At 40.8% G+C, this 25,007-nt stretch overlaps 1 protein-coding gene across 1 annotated transcript in view; it reads right to left on the reverse strand.

The window, feature by feature from the left end:
• Positions 1 to 622: 622 nt before the first annotated feature.
• Positions 623 to 25,007, reverse strand: part of ndst1a (N-deacetylase/N-sulfotransferase (heparan glucosaminyl) 1a) — a 56,828-nt gene continuing 32,443 nt past the window's right edge. The window contains exons 2-15 of the mRNA XM_042493718.2: positions 19,581 to 20,594; positions 16,280 to 16,762; positions 15,453 to 15,540; positions 14,932 to 15,086; positions 12,859 to 13,044; positions 11,598 to 11,726; positions 9,433 to 9,615; positions 8,945 to 9,041; positions 8,556 to 8,679; positions 6,529 to 6,703; positions 5,371 to 5,541; positions 4,448 to 4,557; positions 2,727 to 2,829; positions 623 to 2,623 (exon numbers count right to left, since the gene is read on the reverse strand). Coding sequence (XP_042349652.1) covers positions 2,504 to 2,623; positions 2,727 to 2,829; positions 4,448 to 4,557; positions 5,371 to 5,541; positions 6,529 to 6,703; positions 8,556 to 8,679; positions 8,945 to 9,041; positions 9,433 to 9,615; positions 11,598 to 11,726; positions 12,859 to 13,044; positions 14,932 to 15,086; positions 15,453 to 15,540; positions 16,280 to 16,762; positions 19,581 to 20,126 — 2,670 coding nt within the window. The 5' untranslated portion in view covers positions 20,127 to 20,594 and the 3' untranslated portion in view covers positions 623 to 2,503. The remainder of the gene's footprint in view (positions 2,624 to 2,726; positions 2,830 to 4,447; positions 4,558 to 5,370; positions 5,542 to 6,528; positions 6,704 to 8,555; positions 8,680 to 8,944; positions 9,042 to 9,432; positions 9,616 to 11,597; positions 11,727 to 12,858; positions 13,045 to 14,931; positions 15,087 to 15,452; positions 15,541 to 16,279; positions 16,763 to 19,580; positions 20,595 to 25,007) is intronic.

Genomic DNA, 25,007 nt, shown 5'->3' on the forward strand with positions numbered 1-25,007 from the left:
ATTTAATAAGTGCCTTACAGCAAAAAGAAATAAGCAAACAATAAAGGCAAAAAAAGTACCTCCTCTAATACCAACAATAACAAACAACAATACATGTAATAATACTAAAATGCACTTTTATTCTGAAATATCCGTCAGTAGTAACCATGCGAACATGTGAATTGAGGTAATTATTTTTACATCTATGTATTTTTATTGTTAAATGCAATAGTTCACGTTTGTGTTGGCCATTGTCAACGTCCTCGAACAAAAGAGAAGACTGTTTCTTTGGCATGTTTTCGGTGTTTTCCCAAACAAGGAATTGGAATTAAACATGAGCGACATGTAAATCTTTCTTGGGTTAGGTTTAACAGGAGGACCCAAAAAAAGTATATTTTGTTGTTGAACTTTGTGATTCAGGTTGTTTGCCTCTCGAAAGTACCTCGCCACAAAGTGAAAGCAAAAGACAAACAAATACGAGTTTCTACTCAAACAGTGACACACATTTCTAGAAATCTCTGCACAAAAGGAGCCACCATCATCCTGCTTGCTTAGATTTTAGTGACACTAAATTAGATAAGATTTTGTCTGTGATAAACAGTAAGAGATTCAACTTAGAAAGGAGGGGGGAAAAAGATCCAACTACTGAAAAATACAGTGGTGTTTTATTTGCAAATTAAAAAGCACCGACAATATTAGTTACACTGTAAAAATTATTGACAACAATTACAAATCTTTATCATACAGTCCAGGAGATTAGTACCATCATTGCTGTTATGTGTTATCACTTAATACTTTATATGGAGAGACTCAGTACCTGTGTACAATAGTTGGCAGTGAGAGGACATGAGAGGAAACAATCTGAGCGACACACCTCCGCACAACGACATGATCCAAACTCCCCTCAGTACAGCACTGACAGTTCACACTATGGGAATGGGCTGATGGAGAGTGTAAACCCAAACACATTCAATAATTTAGGTCTACTGAGGGTTGCGTACCTATTATGTACATTACAAAGTCAGGAAATAAAGGACCGACATGTGCATTGTTATTACATCAGAACATTGTACAAAACTATTGCAATAAGAGCAGCTTCTTGTTATCTATGCTTGACATCTAGTTGCAGTGGTAACACCTCAACCGACAACCAAACGTCTTGTATGGTCTCACTGGGCATACTTGTTGGTTTGCCTGGCAACTATTTCCCAGAGACAGCTTTTTTCCCCCAAAAAAAACTAAATAAATGAAACAAAATTAAAAGACAAAATATACACTTTTGACAAATAAAAAAAAAAAGCCAATGCTGAAAAAATGGATTTGAATCGCACAACCATGTTCTGTACACCATGTGAATCTCTCCGACCAGAACGTGTAATTAAACATACAGTAGCTAGCTTATGATCTTCTTCACAGATTGTAGTAGGATGCATTGTGTTAGTGTGCTTTCCAGTAACCTGTATGTTCAGAATCAATGTACGCTTGAGTGCCTTAAATATTGTGCTTTCAACATCTATCCAACCGTTCCGGCTTCAGCCTCTTTAATGGTCATGGAACTGACTACGGAGGAGGCCGAGCCAAACAGTTTTGAACACACCGGTCTTCTGTACATCTGGCCTATATCAGAAAACTGAGCTAAGATGTTTAGTTTTGGTACATTCTAAAATAATGCATTGCCGTGAGCATTTTATAAACGTTAACACAAAGTCTGCGAAAACATAAAACTTGAAAAAAAAAGAACCCTCAAAAGTCCATGTGGTAATATTTTGATGAAGATTCTGTCCTGGCACTTGTAAATGCGTTAACTAGATTCTACCAAGGCCTATCGAGTGAGGCTACAACATGCAGCCTGAGTCAAGACTCCAGATGTCCCATAATCCTCTCACACAAACACTTACCAGCACTTACTTGTCTCAAAGGCATTTCCAACCAATGTCCCTCTGTCAGTCAGGCTTTCATCCATGAAGTCAATGTCATTTCGCCTGTTTTAAACACTAAAACTCACAGTTGGAGACACAGGTGATGCTCATCTCTTCCACCTGTTGTCCAGAGCTGAAACTGAAACACAAGCTTCAGATGTTTTTTTTTCTCCTCTTGAAGTTCATGCGAAGAGGAGAAGGTTTGGGTGAGGAGAGCAGGGATGTGATTATCAAACACTGAAGGTCCCTCCTGTGCATCACTGAGTCTTACCCTCTTCTGTAGGACACAGTGGAGGCCAGCATTAGGGCGTCCATTGTCCTGGTTTGTCCTGCAGGTGAGCAACAGCAACGAGAAGCTCAAGGAAAGACAGGAGCAGCTGCTGAATGCAACTCTCTTTTTGCTCACCAGTTTCCCTGTTCATTTTAGGAAGATCACAGTTAAGTTTTGAGTTCTGGTTGGGCATCCCATTCTCAAATCTTGGCATATTTAAGTCTCTTTCAAAACTATTTGGGATCTTCAAAATTTCAGACCGCTTGGCCCGAGTCCCCCAGCAGGGTGGAGCAGTGGTTCAGTGTGTGGAGCTTTCTCCCCCCCTGTGGTGCTGCTACCTGGTGTGGACCAGCTCTTCTCTGAGCCAGCTGGGCAGCGGCTGACCCATCCTGTAGAGCAGCTTGGACAGCTCGATGTTGTGATCCCTATAGTACTCCCTGAGGAAGGCCTGTGACTGCAGGAGACGAGATGAAATCGAAGCCAAAAACATTATCAAAAATAGTGAAAGTAATGGTCAAATGTATTTCTTAAAGCAAAAGTCTGGAGAATAATCATACCTCAGGGTCCATGTCGGGGTACCTGCGCCCTTTACTCTTTCCTAAACACTTGGTCTTTCCTCCCTCAAGCAGCTGACACCAGAAGCCTTTCTTAGGGTCAAACCTAGACATATTAGATGCATAAGATAATAAGGGACGTCAGCGTTAACGTGCTGATCGTGATGCAAGGTCTGTACATAACACAATTTTTTTTTTAAATCGTGTTAACCGCCGTCCGACATTTCTGTCTTCTGTACCAGGCCGAGCGCTGACAGCTAGAGTGATGAAACTGGTATCATGTGAAACCAGAAGACCTGAGGAATCCAGTGTCACCAACCATGTCATGCTAAATTAAAGCTCCAAAGTTAGTCTAAACTTTGGTGATGGAAAAATGGCATGGTCATTTCACAGGGGTCGCTTGACCTCTGATCTTAAGATATCTAAATGAAAATGGGTTCTAAGTGTACCCATGAGTCTCCCTTTTACAGACCTGCTAGTGCCATGAGGTTTTTTGCTGTCATGTGATTCCTAATCAAGACAATCTGGTAAGAACTGCTTTACCTGTCAACATGGACTGTCCAAACTGTTTTTAAGGCAAAATTATGGAACTGAAAATGTATTCATTCATTAGCCGTAACCTTATTTTTTTAAGGGTCGCACAGGGACTGAAGCCTATCTCAGCTGACATCGGGATATAACTGACATATGATTAAAAAATGGGATTAACTGTGATTAACTATTAAAATTCTGTGATTAATCGTTTGACAGCCCTAACAATAATGTATCATCAACCAGAGTCTTGCACAGATCTGATTTTCAAGACTGCAGAGGAACCGAAACTGCAAGAAACTGCAAGAACTGTAACTGCAAGAACCGAAACTGCAAATCCTTCAATACCTTTGCGCTGTTCAAATAATTTGGATAGACAACATGTTTTAAGAAATCATTTTGGGACATTTCATTCATGTGAAACTAAGATGATATATCCTAAATTGAAGGTAATTTAACTAACTACAATTCAAATGAGTGTTACTTGCTGTAATATTGAGCAGCTCATCTCCACAGTTAATATGCCTTTTAGCAAGGCACCTCATTACAGTGGCTCTCATATAACAGCTGGTGCAGAAGAGAGAGCAAACACAGCGTCAGCAGTCCGAGGATTGAAAGATTAAATTATATTATTATCATTATCATTTGGTTTTAGTATATTTATCATCCAACAGCTGCGATCCGACCTGCATGTTTTTTGTTTGACGCAGGCCGAAACCCTAAAATAAAATCAAAACAAACTGACTTGATTAAGTACTATTGTGAAGTGCAGAACACTTAATTTACTGTTCGAATCTACTGTTACCGATCACAGCCTACATGTAGTTACATCAAAAAACATTTATCTGTTTATTGTTTGGCCATTTTATGCCTTTACTAGGTAGTGCCAGTAGAGAGATGACAGGAAACGAGGGAGAGGACGATGCAACAAAGGTCCCCCAGCGGACTCAAACCCCTAAAGAAAAGCTTTGCAACAGATTGTTAGTTTCTACAACAAAACAAGAGCAGAAAATGATTCCTGCAAAATGAAATTAAGTCTTACATGCCTGCCTTGTTTTGTTTGCTGAAGACCTGAAACTTGACTAACCAATTTTGTTGCATACACATGAGGTTCAAAATGACAAGCTACAACTAATGTAACTCGAGGAATCTAAAGCTATAAATCAGTCTGTAAATCACTGCACCATACTCACGCTAGGATCTTGTGGTAATTGATGACGTTGGCCAGGGCCAGATACTTCTGGATTTTATCCATGACTGACGCAGGCTCAGTCTTCAGCATCTGTCCATCCAAGACTAACAACTGGGTGAGACACAAACAATACCCAAACGTCACAGCAGAAACACAACAGTTTTGTATGCAACAGCTGCAAAACAGTCTCACATCATTATCACAATCATTTTACAAATTTTAATGTTCTGGACAAAAAAAATACAAATGTTCTTTTTGTAACACAATGGCTCGCTGAAAACCTGACATCTGAATCAAATGATCTACTGACAGACTATTGCAGCTTTCCAGCATCACACACGTTTTATATTTCTAACTTTACATACAAGTTTATACATTGCATTGTAGCATAAAGCACAAAGTTTTATATTTGTTACACATTTTACACACTCAGCATATTATACATATAATTTTTAAATATCTTCATACTAGTGCTAATTGTTTTCATTATTACTGCAGATGTAAACCAGCTAATAGCTAAATCTGGCATGAATAATCTATTCTCTTTTTGAGATTAATGTTTTTTATGCATGGTCCTTGTTTAAATAAAGACATGAAAGACAGCACATCATCATATTATAGATTTATAGTCATTTTTGGGCAACAAGAGCTTGTTTATGGGAGACTGTCCCGAAAGGGCAGCTCCCTTCCCTCACGGACAAGTGGATTTAACACACTGCCTGTAAAGACTGACCAAAAGAGTAAACAAGCCTCCTTTAACCCAAAACCTTTCTGGGGGAAAAATACCTGCCAGCCAGCCATAAAGCTCGATTTACACAGAGGAGAAAGTTTTCCTGACTGACGCTAACTCTGCCGCTCCAAAACACTTCACATTGGTTCATTTACTGCTTACTGCCACTATGTGCATGGATACACCTACAGTACCTGGCTGGAGTGGTAGTAGTTGAGCCAGCGCTCCAGGTGGATGGCGTACCAGCCTGGCACAAGACAGCGATTCTGGAGGACCCGCAGTTTGACGGGAGCGTCATGGCCGGCGGTGATGACATCGTGGAAGGAGTATTTCAACGCCACCGGGTCATCGTGGGCTCTTTGGTGCTGAGTGCAGAAAGAGAAAAGAGGAGGATAAGTCGAAAATACACTCATAATTATTAGGGCTGTACTGGAAATCATTTTTGGCAACATTTAAGCTTATTTTGAGGTTTCTGAATGAAGCTTTGAATGCTTGATGTCATATTTTGTAACATCATCATCATCCGAAAAAAGAGTTTCAGAGTCCTCCAACAAAATCCTTAATTGGAATAAAGTGCTTTATTGGATTAAATGAGTTAGTCTTTACAGTTTTAGTTGTCATGAAAGTGATGATGTTTTGACGAAGTGCCAAATGCCAAACAAAGGCAGATCTATAACTTCATCTACTTTTTAAAAAATAAATTTACTACAACTGAGTAAGAGCTGAAACAGATTTTTGGTTTCAGGTTTTTGTAAACGATGTTGCCGTCAGATTGCTGCTAGACCGCCTCGATAATACAGTTGTGTGCAGGAGCGTCATAGTGGGGGAAAGTCATTACCCACGGGCCCTATGGGAGGGAGACCTTGAAAGGCCTGGAATCAAAAGTTTGTTTTGCCTGCATTTTTATTTATTTTTTTTCTAAGTGATAAGTTACATAACTGAAATGAAACTGTCCAAATCAAATCGACGGGGGAGACTGCACACTGTATAAATAATAGAGGGTGCTCTCTATCTTGTTCGATGCATTTTGACTTCAGGGCTTTACAACACTCTGAAGTTACTGGAGTGTTTGGATCACACAAGTCAGACACAATCCTACAATGCCACCACTGCAATCTCAATCTAACAAACTGTATTGTATAATACTATAATATTAGTGTGACCTAATCTTTATCTGCAAATGTGCAGAAAAAAACGTTTAAGCAGAATGAAAAGACATACAAAAAACAGCTGCAATACAATTTAAATGTCAACATTTCAGTCAGTGGGTGGCATGAAATCACACACTTTTAAGAGATAACACACTTTTCATTATGAGCTATTAGGCTGGTTTAAGGTTTCCTGTGACAGACCTGATACCAAGAGTACGCTCTGTCCGCCGGGTTGATGAGGATGGTGATGATCTTGGCTTTCGGCAGCAGAGCCGCAGCCCTCTGAGCAGCCACCTCAGAGTCAAAGTAGTTGGCACTCTTCTCAAAGTAGTAGTCTGAACTGGTGTTGGAGGGCAGAGGGAAATACTCCATATACCTGACGCACAGCAAACACAAACATATAAAGTGTTACACGCAGCCACAGTTGATCTGGTCATATTTGCTCTCTGCAGATAAGGATAATTTCTCTGTGTGCTGTGTGGGTGATCAACCATGTGCAACAGCTTGTCACCTCACACACACAAAAAAGAAAACACGTACAATGTTAATATTTGGGCAGCCCACTCACATAAATATCAAGCCTGCCAAGTAAATTTTGTGTTGGACTCTTGGTGCTCTGATGCATGAAGCTTCTCATTGATGCAGGTTTTAAATCAATTAAAACCTACAGGAAACTCAAAACAGTGAATTTCTAGCTAAATAGGTGTTAAAAATGTTGCTGGTCTTGCTCGTAGAAATTTAATTAATGAGTATATTTGTTTTCGTGGTCTTGGCATCATTTGCATTTTGATTCTTGATTTAATTTACATTAAATGGAAACACCCCAACCACTCCAGGGTTTGACATTTAATGAAAAAAGTAAAAAAAAAAAAAAACATTAATTCTTTTTTTCTTGTTTTTGTGACTTAAAATGCTTTTCAAAATATTTTAACTATATTACTACTACCTATAGATATGGAAAAGCATTTCCTGTACTGAAGTTTTAAACGTAGCAAATTACTGAAAGTGTGTTTATTGGAACTCAAACAACCATGAATTCTTTTCACCTGTACAGTGCATCTTGCCTTGATCGTTAAAGGAATACTGTAGCTGCAAAGTGACCATTTGTATATCAGTTATTCATGTGTGTTAAAAACAACAAATCTATATCAAAACAGCTGTTTAGAATGTCTCACAAAACTACTGCAGTACAATCCAAGTCTCATTTAAACAGCAGTACACTCAGTATATACTAAACACATTAATTTATACAAAATTACTGATTCAACAGGTAGTTACAGTCTCATGCATGGCAGAGTAGCATGCCTGGTCACGTGCGTGCATATAAACACTGTTTAACTGTGCTTATATGCATTTGTGCTTAGGCATGTTACTCACAGGCACAAGTGTTTTAAATCATAAAGTCACAGTGAAAATGCATGTGTTATGGAAATACTAAGCATTACGACTGGTTAAATGAGACTTGAATGATACTTTGTAAACTGTACGAAAGTTTGTGAAGGATGTTTTGATATAGTTTTGATGTTAAACGTGGACCCCGTTTACTTCAATTCATGAAGAATGTTCCCCTCATTTGAATTCTTTGTTCACTGTGGAGGAATGCAAGAAAATCGGTATATATATATATATGAGTATTTTATGAACAAATGGTCATTTATTTCGGTGAAGTATTCTCTTGACACTTTGATTCCCTCCCTGTAGCATTTATAAGCAGTATGCAAACATTCAAAAATTGTTTTATAACTAAACACTTAATTTGAACCTTAATGTGTATATTAATTTCCACTATTAATCAGCAATTATAACTTCTCCTGTGAAGGTGAAGTTAAGTTTATGACACTTGAATATTACTATAATGGCATTCATTATCTGATCATACTCCTACAGTAGTTTGGTGTTTTTACATCTAAATTGTAGTGTGTTATGAATCACATTAAGTACATGTTTATATGCTGGCTATCAATGCTAAATGAGGGGAAATAAATACACTGACACCAGATTAAGTGTTCCTTGCTTAATGAGTTGGTGCTGACAAACTTTCAGTGCTGACAGAATTGTTGGAGAAAAAGTACTCGCAAAAACTACTAAGTATACTCCCAAATCAAGTAAGCCCAGCAATTATAAGGTGAGGTCTTTTCTGAATATATAGCTGGTTAAATGTGGTTGGTAACTGCTGCCCTGCACCGCCATCTTATTAAAGGTGGAGATGTGTGTGGGAGGTTTTGTACCAGTCAATGCCTCTGTGGTAGTTGTGCCCATTGAAGAACTGGATCTCCTCAAAGGTCTCCTTACTGGGGTAATTACTGGTCAGGTCAGGGTGCATGCCGAGAAACAGGTAGAGCGCTGTCGTCCCTGAGAAGGTAAGAAACAGCATGTGGTACAGACAAGATGAAAAGGGGAAGAAAAGAGTGAGAAGTTTTAGCATATCCTTTTACAGCAAAACCTTCTAACAGCTCACAATCTACACAATCTACTCTACTACCTCTGATTTTCAAAAAAGATCAAAATCAAAACCTCATTCAATCAGCTTTCCTCGAACATGACACGACTTCTGCTTTGAACTGAATGATAATTTCCAAATTTGTCCTGTAGGGGGTGTTGAAGCACTGCGTCTTACCTGTCTTCTGAGGACCGATGACGAGCAGTTTGGGGAAGCGGTCACATGTTTTCTCTTTGGACCAGATGTCCTTGTGCCTTTTGTCCTCACAAGGATCCTGTAGCCACAGAAAGATAAACAATATTTTGTTTTTAGTGTGGTCTCTACACAATTCTAACAAATTAACAAACAAGAGAAAGCAGGTTAACCTTTGTTCTTCAGGCATTTAATAAAATATGTTAGGATGAGAAAACGACGTTGCTCTAAATCTACCAATAAAGCAATGTATTGCTCATTATCACCATTGTGTTTTTACTCATCATGGCAGAAGACTCAAGCTGTTACAGTATAATGTTATATTTTAAAAGGGATACAATGTATTTTCTAGAATATTATTGTCTGCTAAATTATGTCGTTATTGCAGCTTTCTATTGCAGGACTTCAGAAATTTACAACTGAGTGCAGATTTAATATGCAATAAATATTAAAATTAATTCTCTCATCATCACCTGCCAGAGTGGATCTCTCTCGGAGGGGAACAGGCTGAAGTACTTCTGGGCGAGCTGAACAGGTGGCAGGGTCTGCATCTTCAGGTTGGTCCACGTCTGGAGGAACATCACCAGGCTTTTAAAGGTGTACAGGCCGAGGCGATCGTTCCCATAGTTGGACAGATGGGTCATGAAGATGCTAATCTGTGAATGAGGAGGAACAAGCAGAGTAAGATTTATTAAAGGGGATAAAGGTGTTAGCTTGAGCTGAAACAATTAGTTGATTAATTTGTCCACCAACATAAAAGTCAAACATTTGATTGTTCTGGCTTCTAAAATCAACTTTATTTGTCATACCTAACCATTTTTTATTTATTTTTTTAAATTTCCCACTTTTGGTTCGATTAAACAAGCAATTGGAACAATGAGCTCTAAGAAATCATAACACGTGTTTTTGCTATCATCTTAAACGACAAAATGAATAAAGAAAATAATAAGCATATAAATAAGTAATTCTATGTTTTTGCCCACATAACTCTGACAACCATTTGCATCACTATACTGATTTTTAGCAGTCTCATCAGCATTAGAGCAGCATAGCTTTTAAAGGTTAACAGATATTAGGTCTGTTTTAAAACAATTGTCTGATGCCAGCATTTACACTGCATTAAGGATCGCTTCAGTGGCTTTTGGCTCATTTGTTCTATCACTGACACTGAAACAGCTCTTGAAGCTGATCTCGGGGTCTGTATGAACAGGAGGAAGGATTACAGCACTCTAAACCTGTTGCAATGATAACATGTGCACCTGACTATTTAAAGACAGACTAATAAAAATTGTGAACTTATTATTTTACTGAGCCGCTGTTACTGGTAATGCACTAAAAACACGAGTGGATGCTTTAGGGGTTATATAAACACACTTTAAAAGGGACCCGTTATGCAAAATTTTAGGTTCATTGTTGTATTTCAGGTTTACATGCTTTATTGTTAAATTATCTTTTTTCCTCATATTGTCTGTGCTGGCACGCCTGTATTCACCCTCTGCCGGAGAGTGCTCAGTTTTAGTGCCTGTCTCTTTAAGCCCCCTCCCAAAAAAGTCAAGTCTGCTCTGATTGGTCAGCAACAGAGAATATCAGGGCTTTCTGCTGTAAAAAGTCACCCATCAAAACTTCTAAACACAACAAGACATCTATGTTTGAGAAGGAACATAATTCCAAATCAGGGAGAAAGTAATAACACTGGCAACCAGATTACATGTTTTACTGATCTTAGCATGTAGCTACATGTAGCAATGTACCTGCAGCCAGGGAATGACTGCACATAGCAGCACTTCCTCCAGTTAAAAAATCAAAAATTAAAGCTTCTAAACACAACTGTACATGTTCCAAAAGAAATGTGATTCTAAATCAAGGAGAAATTAACAAAATCATTAACCAAGACTACCTGTTTCCCTGATGTAGCTTCATGTAGCAGTATAGGCTACGTAATGTAAACACTTGCAGTAGCATGCCTGGAGTGGATGACCATATAAAAAAAATCTGTCACAATTCATTTTGTGACCAAACTAGAAACAAACTGTATTTGAAATAGCCCGAAGGTTGAGATTTTGTTCACAGGGACTACTTTAACACGTTTACCTCATTATTTGAAACTTGTCATGTTAATATAAACATCCTGCAATGTAACATTATGTATTTAACTGAAAAGAAGGAAAGGAATAACAAGTCCCCGATAAGAAAAGGTTGTGGAGATACAAGGGAGGCACCAAGTGATGATTAAGCTGCTTGAACAGAGTACCCTATTACATAGGTTGGACGTTGGTTTGACAGAAGCGCAATTTTCTGCAGAGTGCATATTGCAGGGTGAAACTAGTTGCATATATATATATATATATATATATATATATATATATATATATATATATATATATATATATTCCTTTTAAAAAAGCAACCATTTTTACCATCTCAAAAAAAAAAACATTGTGACAAATGCAGCTAAAATAAAACACGCTTTCACAGTAGTGTAAAAAGAGAAAGCATGATGCCGACGACATCACAGCGTGACTCACTGACTAGTCATTGTTCTGCCCGGATTTATATTTCAATTTACACCACCAGTTAAATGGGTTTCCGAGTGTGCAAGACAAAAGCGGTGCTGTGTTTGGATGTGAATTTGACTCACAGGGTTCAGCAACACAGTGAGGAAGAGTTCTCCTCCATTGATGAGCTTGTCCAGTTCATTCGGACTGCCCGGGTAGTCTTTATAGAAGATGGTGTGTGTGAAAAGACCACACGTCTGCCTGGGCAGCACCTGTGATATGAACGAACACAGTTTTACCAAAAGGACAAATTCACACACACATACATTGGAATGAAATCACAAAGAAACGCATTCACACAAATAAACACACACACCATCAGATCTCCACTGAGAGCGGAGCTGTCAGTACTCCAGGCGGTTACCCCACACATTGTTTGCTCTCAATAACATTCATATTATGCAGCTCATCTAGCCAAAGCAAACCTCTTTTTCACTCTGAGTCTATATGGAAATTCATGGAAATGCGTTTACAGTTTGGAGTGTCTGGGGAACTGAATATCAATCATCAGTAAGCAGTGGAGACTGTCCATTCAGACTGCGTTATCTCAAGGACGGGAGTGGAGCTCTGAGACCACACAGGCCGACTGAATGCCAACACTACAAAGGAAGTGGACTGAGGCTGCACTGTTTCCCATCAGTGCTGAAGGTCAACCTGGGAAACAAACAAATAAGAGTTTTTCTTCTTCTTTTGAATCTTCTGAATGCAATCTATTCAACTTTAATTCTGCTCTCATAACTTTATTATTCAGATTTGGCCAGAGCTCTGAAGTTGAATAGAGTGCAGTTTTTTGGGGGGAGGTGTTGACATTTCAGCAATTGGTTGTGTGTAGACACTTGCTATGCTGTTGCCAAAGATGTCAGTCTTTGTTATGGTGTTGAGGCATGCTGGGGCAGCACTGCTCAGACAGGTACCTCACGCAAGGCTGCACTACCATCTCACACTGTGGAGGAATACAACAGCCCAGCAAAGCTGATGAGATGATTGGCTTCCTATGGACTACTGTTGTCTTAGTGATATACGCTAAATGAAAATAAGATTCTGCTCAGTATCTTTAGGGATGAGACTTAAGGAAAGCAGAGGCAGAGAGGATGGACAGGATGAAGAGCAGCTGCTGGCCATGAGAGAAGAATAAGAACAAAAGAACTGGAGGAGGTGGAAGATGGAGAGATAATTAATGAATGAAGGATAGCCTACACGGATGAAGAAATAGAACCCTGAAAGGGATTATTAACAGAAAAGGTAATAGATGTTGAGAAGCCAAGAGGAGGGGAAGTAAGGGGCCAGAGGTAACAAGATAATGAGGCCTTATGGATGCCCGGTATGTTTGAAAAGTGATCTTACGCTAATGCCGCTGTGGATGAAACCTCGCCGGAAGCGGGCAGGCTTCAGGTGTGGGTATTCCTCTGTGCTGGTCACCTTGATGCCCCACACCTTCTTCCAGGCGTCGTACAGCTGCATGTGGACCGGATAGACGCCAGAGTGGTGGGGCGCCACCGCATAGCCCATGTTCGTGGGGATCCCATGCTCCTAAAGGTTGAATGAGAGAGAGTTAAAGAGCAAGAAGAAGAGAGAATGAAAAGCTCAACGTATTATGTTCCCAATATACTAAAGCTGTAATATAATCCATAAGATTTTTATGAAATCAAACCACATTTTGATCTCCGCAAGGTGTGGATCAGCTAATCTCACATACTACTGGACCTATCACCGTAATAGTTTTTGTGCACATTTCTGACTTAATCCTCAAGGACCTCTTGTGGTTGCTGCAATTCACAATTTTTTGAAAAACCCATTTTCTTGACTGTTTTGCACAGTCAGACTGCCGACTCCTCACTGCTCTTAACTAGTTGGTAGAGGCTACGAGTCATCATCAACATCAAGAGCAAAAGCAAAGAGCTAAAGGCATTCCCGCACATTTTCTTGGCTAAGAACAAGCCTTGACAAGTCTGTTGCACTAAAAAACTAACATCCATAAAAAAGCATGGTCTCATTTTAAAGTTAGGCATGATACAAAAATGAAAAAAAAAAAAAGATTTGTTATCTTCATCGACATCTTGACTGTACTTCTGGACTCCACTGGCTGCAGCTGTCGCCGGAGCTAATCGTGGCAACTCTATTAGTTATTCTTTGTTTGGGAGGGGCGAGTGAGGTAGGAAGAGGATTTATTGGACATTATACCCGAGGTTTGTCCCCATGTAGCCCATCTCCTCTGGTTACACCTTGATTTTTTGTGTTGGTAGAGGCTGGGTCAACCACTCAGGCACCAGATTCAGACTACCTTCATTAAACATGAGGGTTTTACAGGAAAACGATGCATTTTAAGTGTTTCTCACAGAATCAGAATGTATGCGTGGCGGCAGCTGGGGGTCAGGTGGCCGCCCGGGTTGTCAGCAAACTTCATGTTCTTCATGTTTGTGCAGGTGGAATTCCTCATGAGATTTTTTTTTCTTTTTTCTCCACAGTACTTTGTGAATTTTGCGTCTAAGGGGGGGAATAATTGATCTGTTGATACAGTCAGAGCTGATCAGATCAATGGATGAGAGCAGCAGCTGCTGCACAGGGAGTGAGAATATACTTGGACTCAGAGTAGGCTCTGCACTCAAAAAGTGTGGTGTACTGCATAACCAATCAATATACATATATATAACAATGGCACACCTAATGAACTGTCCAACTCCAAAAATTTAAGAACAATACATGGCGGCAGATGTTTTAATCGTGGCGGGCAGCCACAAATGTGTGGGAAACCCTGTATATGCGTGTAATCCAGCATAATTTTCCTTTCTGTTTCCTGTTTGCTTTCTCACAGCTGTACAAGAGCTGTATCAACTTACTGCTAATGTAAATGGAACATCATACAGCCGCTGCTAAATGTTAAATGCGTTCAGCTGGCGAAAAATGAAGGGAAAGAAATACCAATGTCTTTTTTCGTCCTCTCTCTGTCAGCAGATCACTTTTAATTTTTGCAAAGGGAGTATTGGAACAAGAAGGAGCTGCCACAGTGAGCTGTTAGATGAGGAGCTGCAGGCGACAGGCTGAACATCTCTAACCTCAGTAAGCTAACAAACTGCACTCTGTCCTCCTGTTGTGTGGAAAACTTCCTGTTTGAGGCATAAAATCAGATTACAGTTGCAACTATTTTTTTTCTGTTTGACTGCACTGTGAAAAGATTCAAAAGTCGCTCTGTTCAAGTAGTCTTTGCTGTACTATTAAGTACTGTTACCTCTGTGACCAAGTATTTCTGAACCAGGACAGAAATCTTACAGATTTTAACTTTAAAAACAGCATCAACACCTTAAATAACATTACCTATTTGAACAAGAAAGGTAGGATAAGCAAAAACAGCTCTGATCACAGCGCTCACTCAAAGCTGTGCCCTGACCTTCGCCCCCGCTGTCTGACTGACTGACTCACCATTGCAAATTTCTTGTTGAGCAACATCTGCTCGGCCAGCACGGACTGGTTGTGGAATAGATGGGGCTGCATGTGGCTCCACATGTGAGGGAACCACCAAAACTCCTTCACGTAGGAAAGCAGCAGGTCGTCTCCCAGGTCCTCCTCATCAGATCCTGGGCACAGCAGGGAGGGTGGAAAGCGGGGAGGAGACAAATGAGGACGAGAGGTTAACAGAAAGGAGAGGGGTAACGAGTGAAAAGGAAATGGAGGAGATAGAAGTAGACAATGACAAAGAAGAGGCAAGAGATGAAATGGGGTCAGGGATGAAATGAAAGTTAGAGAGGCGAAGGGAGAGTGAAACACGTGGAGATTAACAGCACAGGAAATAAAGTCAGGGCAAGAAGGAGAAGAAGAAATGTAGAGAAATTAAAATGATGTGAATTAAAAAATAGAAGTGTTATCTCTTTCAGTTTAGTGCATGTTCTTATCTCTGCTTGAATTAACAGTGGCAAAGGTTCTTTTCACAGGCTGCATCTCACCAGCGTGAAAGAATTTCCCTGAGAAGCCCAGATTGAAGGTGAAGTTGGGCACATGGGTGCGCAGCTCCCTTTGTGTCTCCAGCAGGGCCTGAAAGGGTGGGAGGAAAGGAGGTGAGTCAATACACGTTGCGTTCATACTGGTGCACGAGTGCATTAATGAGGAAGTGTGAACACCCAGGCACACGCGTGCCCACATACATATTTCATTCTGCAAGTTTCTTTCGGTAAACATCCAACATCCACTCCCAGTTGCCTCACTCCTCTCCTTCATTCTGTTTGATATTTCGCTCTCCTCTGATTCGGGTGTTTGTTTCATTTGATCTCCACGCTGGATGAAACTCCCAGCACACACCCTCTCTCACGCTCGCACATTTCTCCGTCTTGTCAGGGTGTGATTCGTTCCTAAAAGCTTGCTGTTGCGCTGCCAGTGAGGAGGCTTGATGCCTCTTCCATATATCTTTCTTACACCCTCTGCCTCCACATGTGAGGGGGGTCTGTTCTGCTCTGAGGGGACGCAAGCAAGGAGCTTTTCAACATTCTTTGTATGTCTCTGGGCCCCTGAAATATTCATTGCTGTGGAGCTTCTGTGACAGTGTGAGCAGTGGGGCCTGTCAGCTTTGAGCGGCCTACTGGGACGAACACATTCAAAAGGAGAAGAGGAGCGAGAAGACGGGGGTTCTGTATGACTGGCAGAGGGGAGCACATGTGTGAGGCAATTTTTATATTTTCGCAAAGGGCTGTTGAAAACACTGGTTGATGCATACCCAAGTGGGTTCAGTTTCTATTCTGAAAGTTTTATTCACTCTCAAACTCATGCACAGACTCACCTTTACATCAGGCACCTTCATGCGGGTGCCCTCCTTGCCCACAAAGATGTCATCTATATCCACCAGGATGTAGCGCTCCAGGGACAACGAGAGCCTTTTCCCTGTCAGAAAGGCCACGGCGTCCACAAACACCAACTTGTGCAGCCAGAAGACCAAGTTGTTGCCGAACAGGACCCTCTGGATACCATCATGGAGCCCCAGGTCCTGCACCACAGACGGGAGCAGAGCGGCGTTCTGCCCCATTGATGCGATGCTCTCAGCTGATTGGGTCTTGGCCAGCAACACGGGCTCGTATGTTGAGTGGTTGGACTGGAAAACGGTCCAGTCATCCCCGGGGAGTGGACCTGGCAGGGGCTGCCCGGATCGAGTGATAAAGAGCAGGGGGGACTTGGGGTTGACAGTGCAGTCCTTGAGGCCCAAGTTAGAGTGAAGAAAGAGCGGGAAGCCTTTCAGCTGCGCACTGAGCAGACTATTTTCATTGGCCTGATCAACAGAGAGACAGAGACAAGAGAGAGAAATCACACACATTCATCATACACTGGCGTGATGAAGACAGAAATGTATTGGATATAATTCCCCAATTTCTCCAATCATGTGTGAAATAAGGAATGTCAGGCCTACTCAAACGTGAAGGCATGAGGCAGCTTCTACCTGCTATGCTCAATCTGCTGAGCTCTGAGATTGCAGTCAAAATGAATAACCTCCTGCTGTGTCCTCTAACATTCAAACACCGAGGGTTCACTGATTATTCATTGAAATTTCCACCATAATGTGTCATTCTCTGATTCTCTCACATCTCTACTGCCACAGTTACACAAGCCCTACTTCCTCCTGCACTTCTACCGAAATCTTACTTGAAATTTCACCACTATGCATGTATGGGTGTTAGATGTATTTCATAAAGTTAACACCGACATGCGCTGGCTGGTGATCTGTGTTGTCAAAAATATAGATGTATTAATTCATATTGGTTCTGAGTATTGAAAACATTTGCAATGCACTTTTCACGTTATACTGATACACCAGTGATGGCTGCGATCTCTTGCTTTCTCTTTCTCTTCATGTTTACTAAATTAATTCTGCTGTTCTCTGCTAATAACCAAGAAAAGTCAATGTTTCCATTCTGTATTATAGCCTTGTTATATATTTTATATATATATATATATATATATATATATATATATATATGTGTGTGTGTGTGTGTGTGTGTGTGTGTGTATGTATATTTTTAAATTAAAATTGTTATGAGATGAGCATTACGATGTCACAGTGATGTTGACCTTTGAGACCTTTTGGATATAAAATATCATCACTCCATCCTATTTACCATTTGTGAGAAATTGTGTTATAATTTGCAAAAATGCCCAAAAGGGTGTTTTGTGACGTCACAACGACTTTTGACCACTAAAGTCTAATTAGTTCATCGTTTAGGTCTAATTGAGAGTTTGTGCCAAATTAGAGTCAATCCCCTCAAGGCCTCCTTGGGATATTGTGTTCACGAGAAGGAGGCCTGCACAAGGTCATAAGGCAGATTTCCATTGCGCCTTAAACTAAAATTGTAAATATAAAATACGTTTTTACACTTGCATAAGATGGTATTTCAGATGATTTGGTTAGAGTTACAAATAAACTGTTATAAAACACCAATAACAGAAATCCAAATAGACTTGGTAGGGCACAGTTAGAGAGCGTATGAAATAGGACTGTACCCGACTCTTTCATATACAGTATACTGTATAGTTTTAAAGTTTGGGCTCAGTGGGACAATCAGTGTGACTGTGGCATTCATGTAGTAAACAAGCTAACTGTGCTAATTATAGATCACTAATGCGCAACAACATTTTATGCTGACACTAGATATTAAACAAAAGCCTGAGACTGCAGTGTATTAACTTGCAGTGAGCTGTAAATTCACCACTTCTTACCTAACAGTGCTGTCTCTTTCTCTCTCCATAACACTGCCTGCATGTCTGCAACTGCTTGCATCAAAGAGGATTATGAAAGTCAAGAGCACTCACTCCGCAGCAAAATCTGGGGACCAAAGTGTCCCCAGAAGTTCACTACACAGAGCGCTGATGAGCAAACTATTCAAAAAACGACTGTTAAACATGAAGCCGTTTGAGTTGACTAAGGGGTCTCAGAATGATGATTCAAATCTCCACATTTCGAGGAGCAGCTATAATTCGAAAACCTGTTGTATGTAATCATGTTTTAGAGCCAAAGTCTCTGAGAAACAGAGGTATTGTGCCATTTTCTATAATGGACTTCTGAAACATTTTATTAGTTCAAGATCATGTTTCTAAGCAATTATACTAAAATTAGGAAAGTCACTAAGCACCAAGCTGATGAAACAACATCAAGTTTGTTTTTTGAGCTGTTAAAGAGGTCCTCAGGCGTTAACATAAAACACAGTGCATTTTAAAAAAAAACAACATATTTTCGGTCTTTTAAATCTGGCATTTAGGAATTATGAGGGTATGTATCAAAGGCAACATTTTACAGATCAAAACTAATATACCTGTTATGGTGACACTGTTTACCTCAAAAATATCTCCTGCAGTTTTTGAACTGCAAGTTCTTCTTACTTATCCGCCAACAAACGCGCTGTAGAGATATGTGTAATAAGCTATAAGCTTTAGGCGTACAGTTATCAGTTGGGTTCTGCTGCAAACAGTTTGGTTTAGATAGCAGAGCAGCAGTGCCGTGTGTCCAGGTCATTGGGATGCACACCCTCGCTCTACTTCCTTCACTCCCAATAGCCAGTAAATCCCACCAGGCTTTCGCTCCTAACCTTCACCTACACCGCCTAACATCACTGCACCACCATCCATGCCTCCACATCTCTTTTTATATTCTTCCCATGGCTCAGAGATGGTGATTAAAACCATAAGACCTGAAAACAGGCCTCGGGCAAACAGGTTCAGCTTGGGATTACTGAGAGAGAGGGAGAGGGAGAGAGAGATAGAGTGAGAGAGATATAGAGAAATAAAGAGGTACAGAGGCTGCAGACTTTATAGAAACTAAAACAAAAGGAGAGAAAACAAAAAAAAAAAGAAACAAGATACTGGGCAAGAGGAGTGAAAGCTACCAGATTACAGAATAAAGAAAAACAAGAAATAGATAGGAGATGAGAGAAACAGTGCAGTGGGACTGAGTGATATTAAACCAGGCAGGTCTTTCCAACCCTGTGAATCCCATCTCCTTAGAGACGGTGGAGCCAGATGGACAGGGCAGAAGGTGTGAGTGAGAGGAGGGAGGGAGAGGAGAGAGGGAGGAAGAGGGAGTGTGGTGTTGTCCTAACCTTGAAGAAGCCAATGATGCCCACTCCATATTCCACACAGTATTTGTCCAGCAGCTCTCGGTTCCAGGCGTCCAAGTTAACGTACTTGAGAATATTCTCATAAATCACCAGTGTGAAGCGCCCTCTCTCTTTGTCTGTCAATGTGGGCATGTCCCCTTTACCGGGAGAGATCTCAGTCCGGTACCTGAACCGGCCAGACTCCAAGATGGCCACGATCTCCTGACCTAGTTGAGAATACTGACTTTCAACAAACACCAGAACCACAGGATCTGTCCTGGCCCCTCCAGGATCCACCCCAGGGCCTCCTGAGACACCCCGTAAAGGTAGCAGCCGAGACGGAGTGACCCTCTGGTCGTCTGAGTCTGCGGATGCTCCCTCGGCCCCGGACACGCCCCCTCCCGATGGCTCCAGCTCCCGCTTGACGCCATAGAGGAAGTAGGCTGAGATGAAGACGCTGATGGTGCAGAAGAGGAAGAGGAGGAGGAGGGAGGTCTGCAGGGGGAGGAGACGGACCAGCCGACGGAGGCGTGACACACATCCCAGCATCGTCTCGCGCCACACCGCTCCACCCCACAAGCCCAGCAATACGGGGACAGTCTCTCTTAGTGTGGGTAGAAAACGGCGAGCGGGGGTTATTCACGACAAAGTCAGTCTTGTTATGGAGCTAAACACAAATGGCGTTAAGGTAGCAGCTGCAGCAGCTACTGGAGAAAGAAAGACGGTCTCACATTGGCTCTCCCTCATATTGCAGCGCCGCTTATGTCACCATGGCAGAGAAATAGGGGGCCTTGGACCGCTGGTACACACTTATGCCTCAGAGGGAAGGCTGGCAGGCCGAGTCACTGGTGGAGAAAGATGATGGAAGACTCCATCACCTGTCCATCATGTGAACCTGCCAACCATGTCCCGCGTAGACTTCGCACCGCTCTTTTGATTAGAGAATGATCTCTTGAGAAAAGCAATGTCGCGCAGGTCATCTCAGCAGCACCATCCCTCGGGATCGAATCTCCTCACCTAGAAAAACAGAAAGACACAAGAAAATAATGTCAAAATCTCAAAGCAAGGCAACAGCGCCTATAGAACAAACAACATATTGCATTCTTTTGTCGAGTGGGTTTAGCTGTGTGTGGGAGACGTGCGTATACTGTCAGTGCCAACACTCCAAAAGTTCACTCCAAAGTAGTCCTTGCATTCACCTACACAAAGTAAGAGCTGCCAATTTCCCCCTACACACACGCACACACTTCTAACCCCTGTGTGCACAAACATAAACACACACATACACACACACACACACACACACAAAAATCGCTCGCTCACGCAGCCTCCACACAATCAATAGGCAGAATGTGAGTGACAACAAAGCCTTGAGGCGAGCCAATTCCAGATTCAGTCCAGTAGGACTGTGTGACTGCATACAAGTGAAGCCATCACCCGCGGGGACACTCGCCTTCTATTTCCCTCAAATCCTCAACAGTATCAAGGACCGAAATGGAGTGCAGCAGAAGGGAGAAAAGCAAGCGGATGGAAGGGAAACGATCCAAGAGCAGAGGAGTGGAAGACAGTGACAGACAGACCTGGCAACAACGGTTCCTTAACATGGGGAGAAAACCCCTTATCACACTCAATATACATCCCCATACCCTCTGCAGACCGATCATAATATACCAGCCCTTTAGTCAATCTCCATCAAGCCGAGTGAAAAAGTACAAGACGCAGCATGGGAACGGTGTGAGCTAGCCACTTACAAATACATCATTTCTCCATTTAGAGGCCTAGAGGAGAAACGCGACGGAGCATCATTACCTTTGCATGGAAATGCTCTGACCAGTCAGCTGGAGAGCTATCGAGATACACACACACACAAGCCTTTATAAAACCCTGGATACCACATTAGAGTCACAACCCTCTCAACCCAAAGACATTAAACAGTGACCACCAAACCCATCAAGACTCATCAGACACAAATTAGACATAAACTGGATTTGACAATGCCATCATAGGGTTTATTAGTAATACTATAAACCAGGGTTTAATTAAAGGTGAGTAACATTAAAAATCCAAGAGTGGCCATACTATGCAGAGCACAGTGGATCCACTGGGCTGCATTCATCCATGTGATAGCATTCCAATCAATAAATTATTGATTTTTCTCAGCCTTATCGGAGATAAACTTCAGATCCTTTCATACCTTATTTCTAACACAATTCTCAAACAGACAACACTTTGTTATTGTTATCGTTCATGTAAACACAGTACTGAATGGGGGAAATCCAGCCTGTACAGTGTCCCTTTAATGTAATCAAGGTCAGCATTCTGGCGAGTAGCTCTGCCCCCTCGAGCCTCCCAGCTAAGCTTAACGGGATGCCTTAAATCTCCCTGCGAGTGCAGTGGATGAAATCACACTTCTTTTTCTCTGAGTCGTGTCCAAGTTTCCTCTTTGCAGGGAGGCAGAGTCTAATGTAAAGAGAGGCCGTGAAAAAACTGTGGGCGTTCAGAGAATGTATCGCAGCCGAGCAGACAAAAACCAACAGCCCTGGTCGCTTGAATATCCCCCGGTACCTTGTTTGTTTGTTTCTGAGGGAGCCAGAGTTCGTGTCATGGCATATCAAAGTATGATTAGGCACAGGAAGTGACTGCTGCTGGAAACAGTCAAGCAGAAGAAGAGACGGGGGAGAAAACTTTTAACATGACACCAAGGTCCAACTATCATCCAATCATGAGGTTTCTCACTTTACAACTGTTAGTTATGAGGGCTGTGCATTAATTCATTATGTATTATTATAAATACTATATAGCAGGTGAATCCTGGGCTGCAACACATAATTACGGAATTAATGTTATTTTTTTATTAATTAATTTAGTCTATAACATGTCTGAAAGTACAAGTTCAAATTTAGATCTTTGAGCCACTTGTTTTCTTCAAACCAAAAGGTGCCCTGTAAAGTTTTTGTTTACATTCAGTGTTTCTTATTTAAGTGCATGACACCTAACAAATGGGCTGAATGCATTTCTATCCTCATTAAACATGGCATTAATGGAATTAATGGAAGAAATTACAAGTTGTGTAGATAACAGCATATTTATGTATTTTTAAAAAGGATTTAATACCATCATGACACATTACTCAATAAAATGAAAAGGTATGGCATCAGAGGTGTTGTCCTCAACTGGTTAAAAGACCATATAGGCAACTGGCAACAGTTTTTGCAGACATGTGACTACCAGCGGACTCCCATAGGGGTCAGTATTAGTTCCTGAACTGATTGATCTGTATATAAATGACACCTTAAGTATTAAGAACATTGAAATGCGTTTCATCTGCAGAGGACACAAATATTTTATGTTCAGGGGAAAATATGTAGCAGCTTTTGGAGGTTGGAGTTTAATAAACAAATGATTACATTTGAAATACAAAAACTTATTTTTGGTAATCTTAACATAAGCACATAAAACTGAACTGACTATGATATTACAGAAAGACTTAAAATGAATCTTTCTATAACATCTTTGTCCATCATCAATTGTCCTCGTTTTTCCTGCAGATTTACAAGGTGGCTGCATCTCAACACTGACGAGTGTCTTCATGGAAAACATGGATTTCTGTCATTTGAAAGGGCGAACGCAGCATTGTGCCGATGTGGAGGCTCTGTATCGTAATCAGCACAGCGGGAAAGGCACTGCCTACGTTGCCAAAGAGGAAAAAAGAAGTAATCTGTTTTTGGCTGGAACACAGAAAAGCAGGTACCAGTGCTCTAAATGCAAGAGAGAGTCAGTACGGTCATTATTATTGTCCTTTTCTCTGATGTTGGATATTTTAATTTAGTGTTATAGCACCAGTGGCACTTAAAAAATGTAGTTGCAAATGGCAGTCTGCGTTTGTGAATGCAGCTCTGTGTAATTTGGTAAGTTGGAAAGATAAACAGATTTGAACTTCCTGGATCAATAACTCACAACCAAACTGCTGTTAAAACTCAAGTGACACCTCTTTCTTATACACCGTTGAAAATCACTTCAATCAATGGTCTGCTTTTGGTTATACGACAACACTTGATTTGGAAAAATGTGCTTTTTCTTAAAATCTGGGATTTCTTCACTCTTACATATAGTGTTGTGTCACCAAAATCACCTTACAGAAATATAATTACAAAATCTCCTAAAATACATTGCGTGTGAGAAAGTTGTTTGAGCCAGCTGAAGCCACAGTAAAGATGTACGTGTGTGCGCATGATCAGGATGGTACCACCTCCACTTCATTTTCAGCCAGGAAAAATCCTGGTAAATAAAAATACATTTCTGGGTGTAATATTGGACAAAGAAATGTGCTGGATATCCCATATAAATATGTGCAGGCAAAGTTGGCCAGGAGCGTCGCAGTTCTGGGAAAAACAAGAAACACTCTGGATCATAAAATAATGTACACTTTGTATGGTTTACTTGTATTACCGTATTTGAATCACTGCGTGGAGGTATGGGCCAACACCTACAAAAGCAGCTTACAATCATTATGCATGCTAGAAAAAAAGGAGTCATTATGATAGTAAACAATGTTGAATATTGGCAACACACTAACAGTCTGTTTTTAAAGTCCCGTACATTGAAATTCAGAGGTCTAGTAGAATTTAGAACTTCACAAAAAATGTACAAAACAAGAATCTATTTACTTCCTGGCAATATGAAACATTTATCTTGGACAGAGAGGGCAGCTAAAGGAAAAAAAATGAAACAGCATTGTGTTCAGACCAATCTCAAAAGTGCAAAACAATTTGTGGAGTGATTTTGTGGATTGGAGTGCAGGAGAGAGTCAAACAAAAGAAAAAATATCAATTAATGTACAAAAACAACAACTTTTGCAAGGTAGAGCATGGGATTTGGAAATATCGTTTTTATTTTTACCTTCTTGAATTTGAAGTGCTGTTAATTATGCATGAAGAAGACAAAGGTTTAGCTGTGTGGATGGACACTGGGGGGAAGAGTTGGTGTGTGTGATTGAGTATTGATGGATTAGAGGTAGGGACGGGACTACATAAACACCTCGCCTCTTTTTACTTTGTTTTGGACATAACATGTTAATGTAGTTGCTTTTTGTCTGTTGCGCTTGTTTACCATTGTCTATCAATTATTTGTTTTTTTACATGCATATTTGATTTGATTTTATATAAATGTTTGATATGAAAGTATATTTTAAATTCAAGTCTACATTTGCGAAACTATTTCTTTTATACCATTTCACAACCTGCACTTAACTTACAAGCAGTCTTCTTCTTCCTCGCCTTTGCTGGTGCATTACTGCATTTCCTGGCACACTAAAGCCACCTGTGCATCAGTGGAACAGTGTGAAACCATCACAACATGGATGTTTATCATGTCGCCAAACAGTCCCACGCTCAGTAAAACGTCACTACACTACTAAATGCCACAGGGGTA

Source organism: Plectropomus leopardus, chromosome 8 (genome assembly GCF_026936395.1).
Source record: "Plectropomus leopardus strain MGB_pleo_1.0 chromosome 8, ASM2693639v1, whole genome shotgun sequence".
In the NCBI taxonomy this organism is placed as follows: domain Eukaryota; kingdom Metazoa; phylum Chordata; class Actinopteri; order Perciformes; family Serranidae; genus Plectropomus; species Plectropomus leopardus.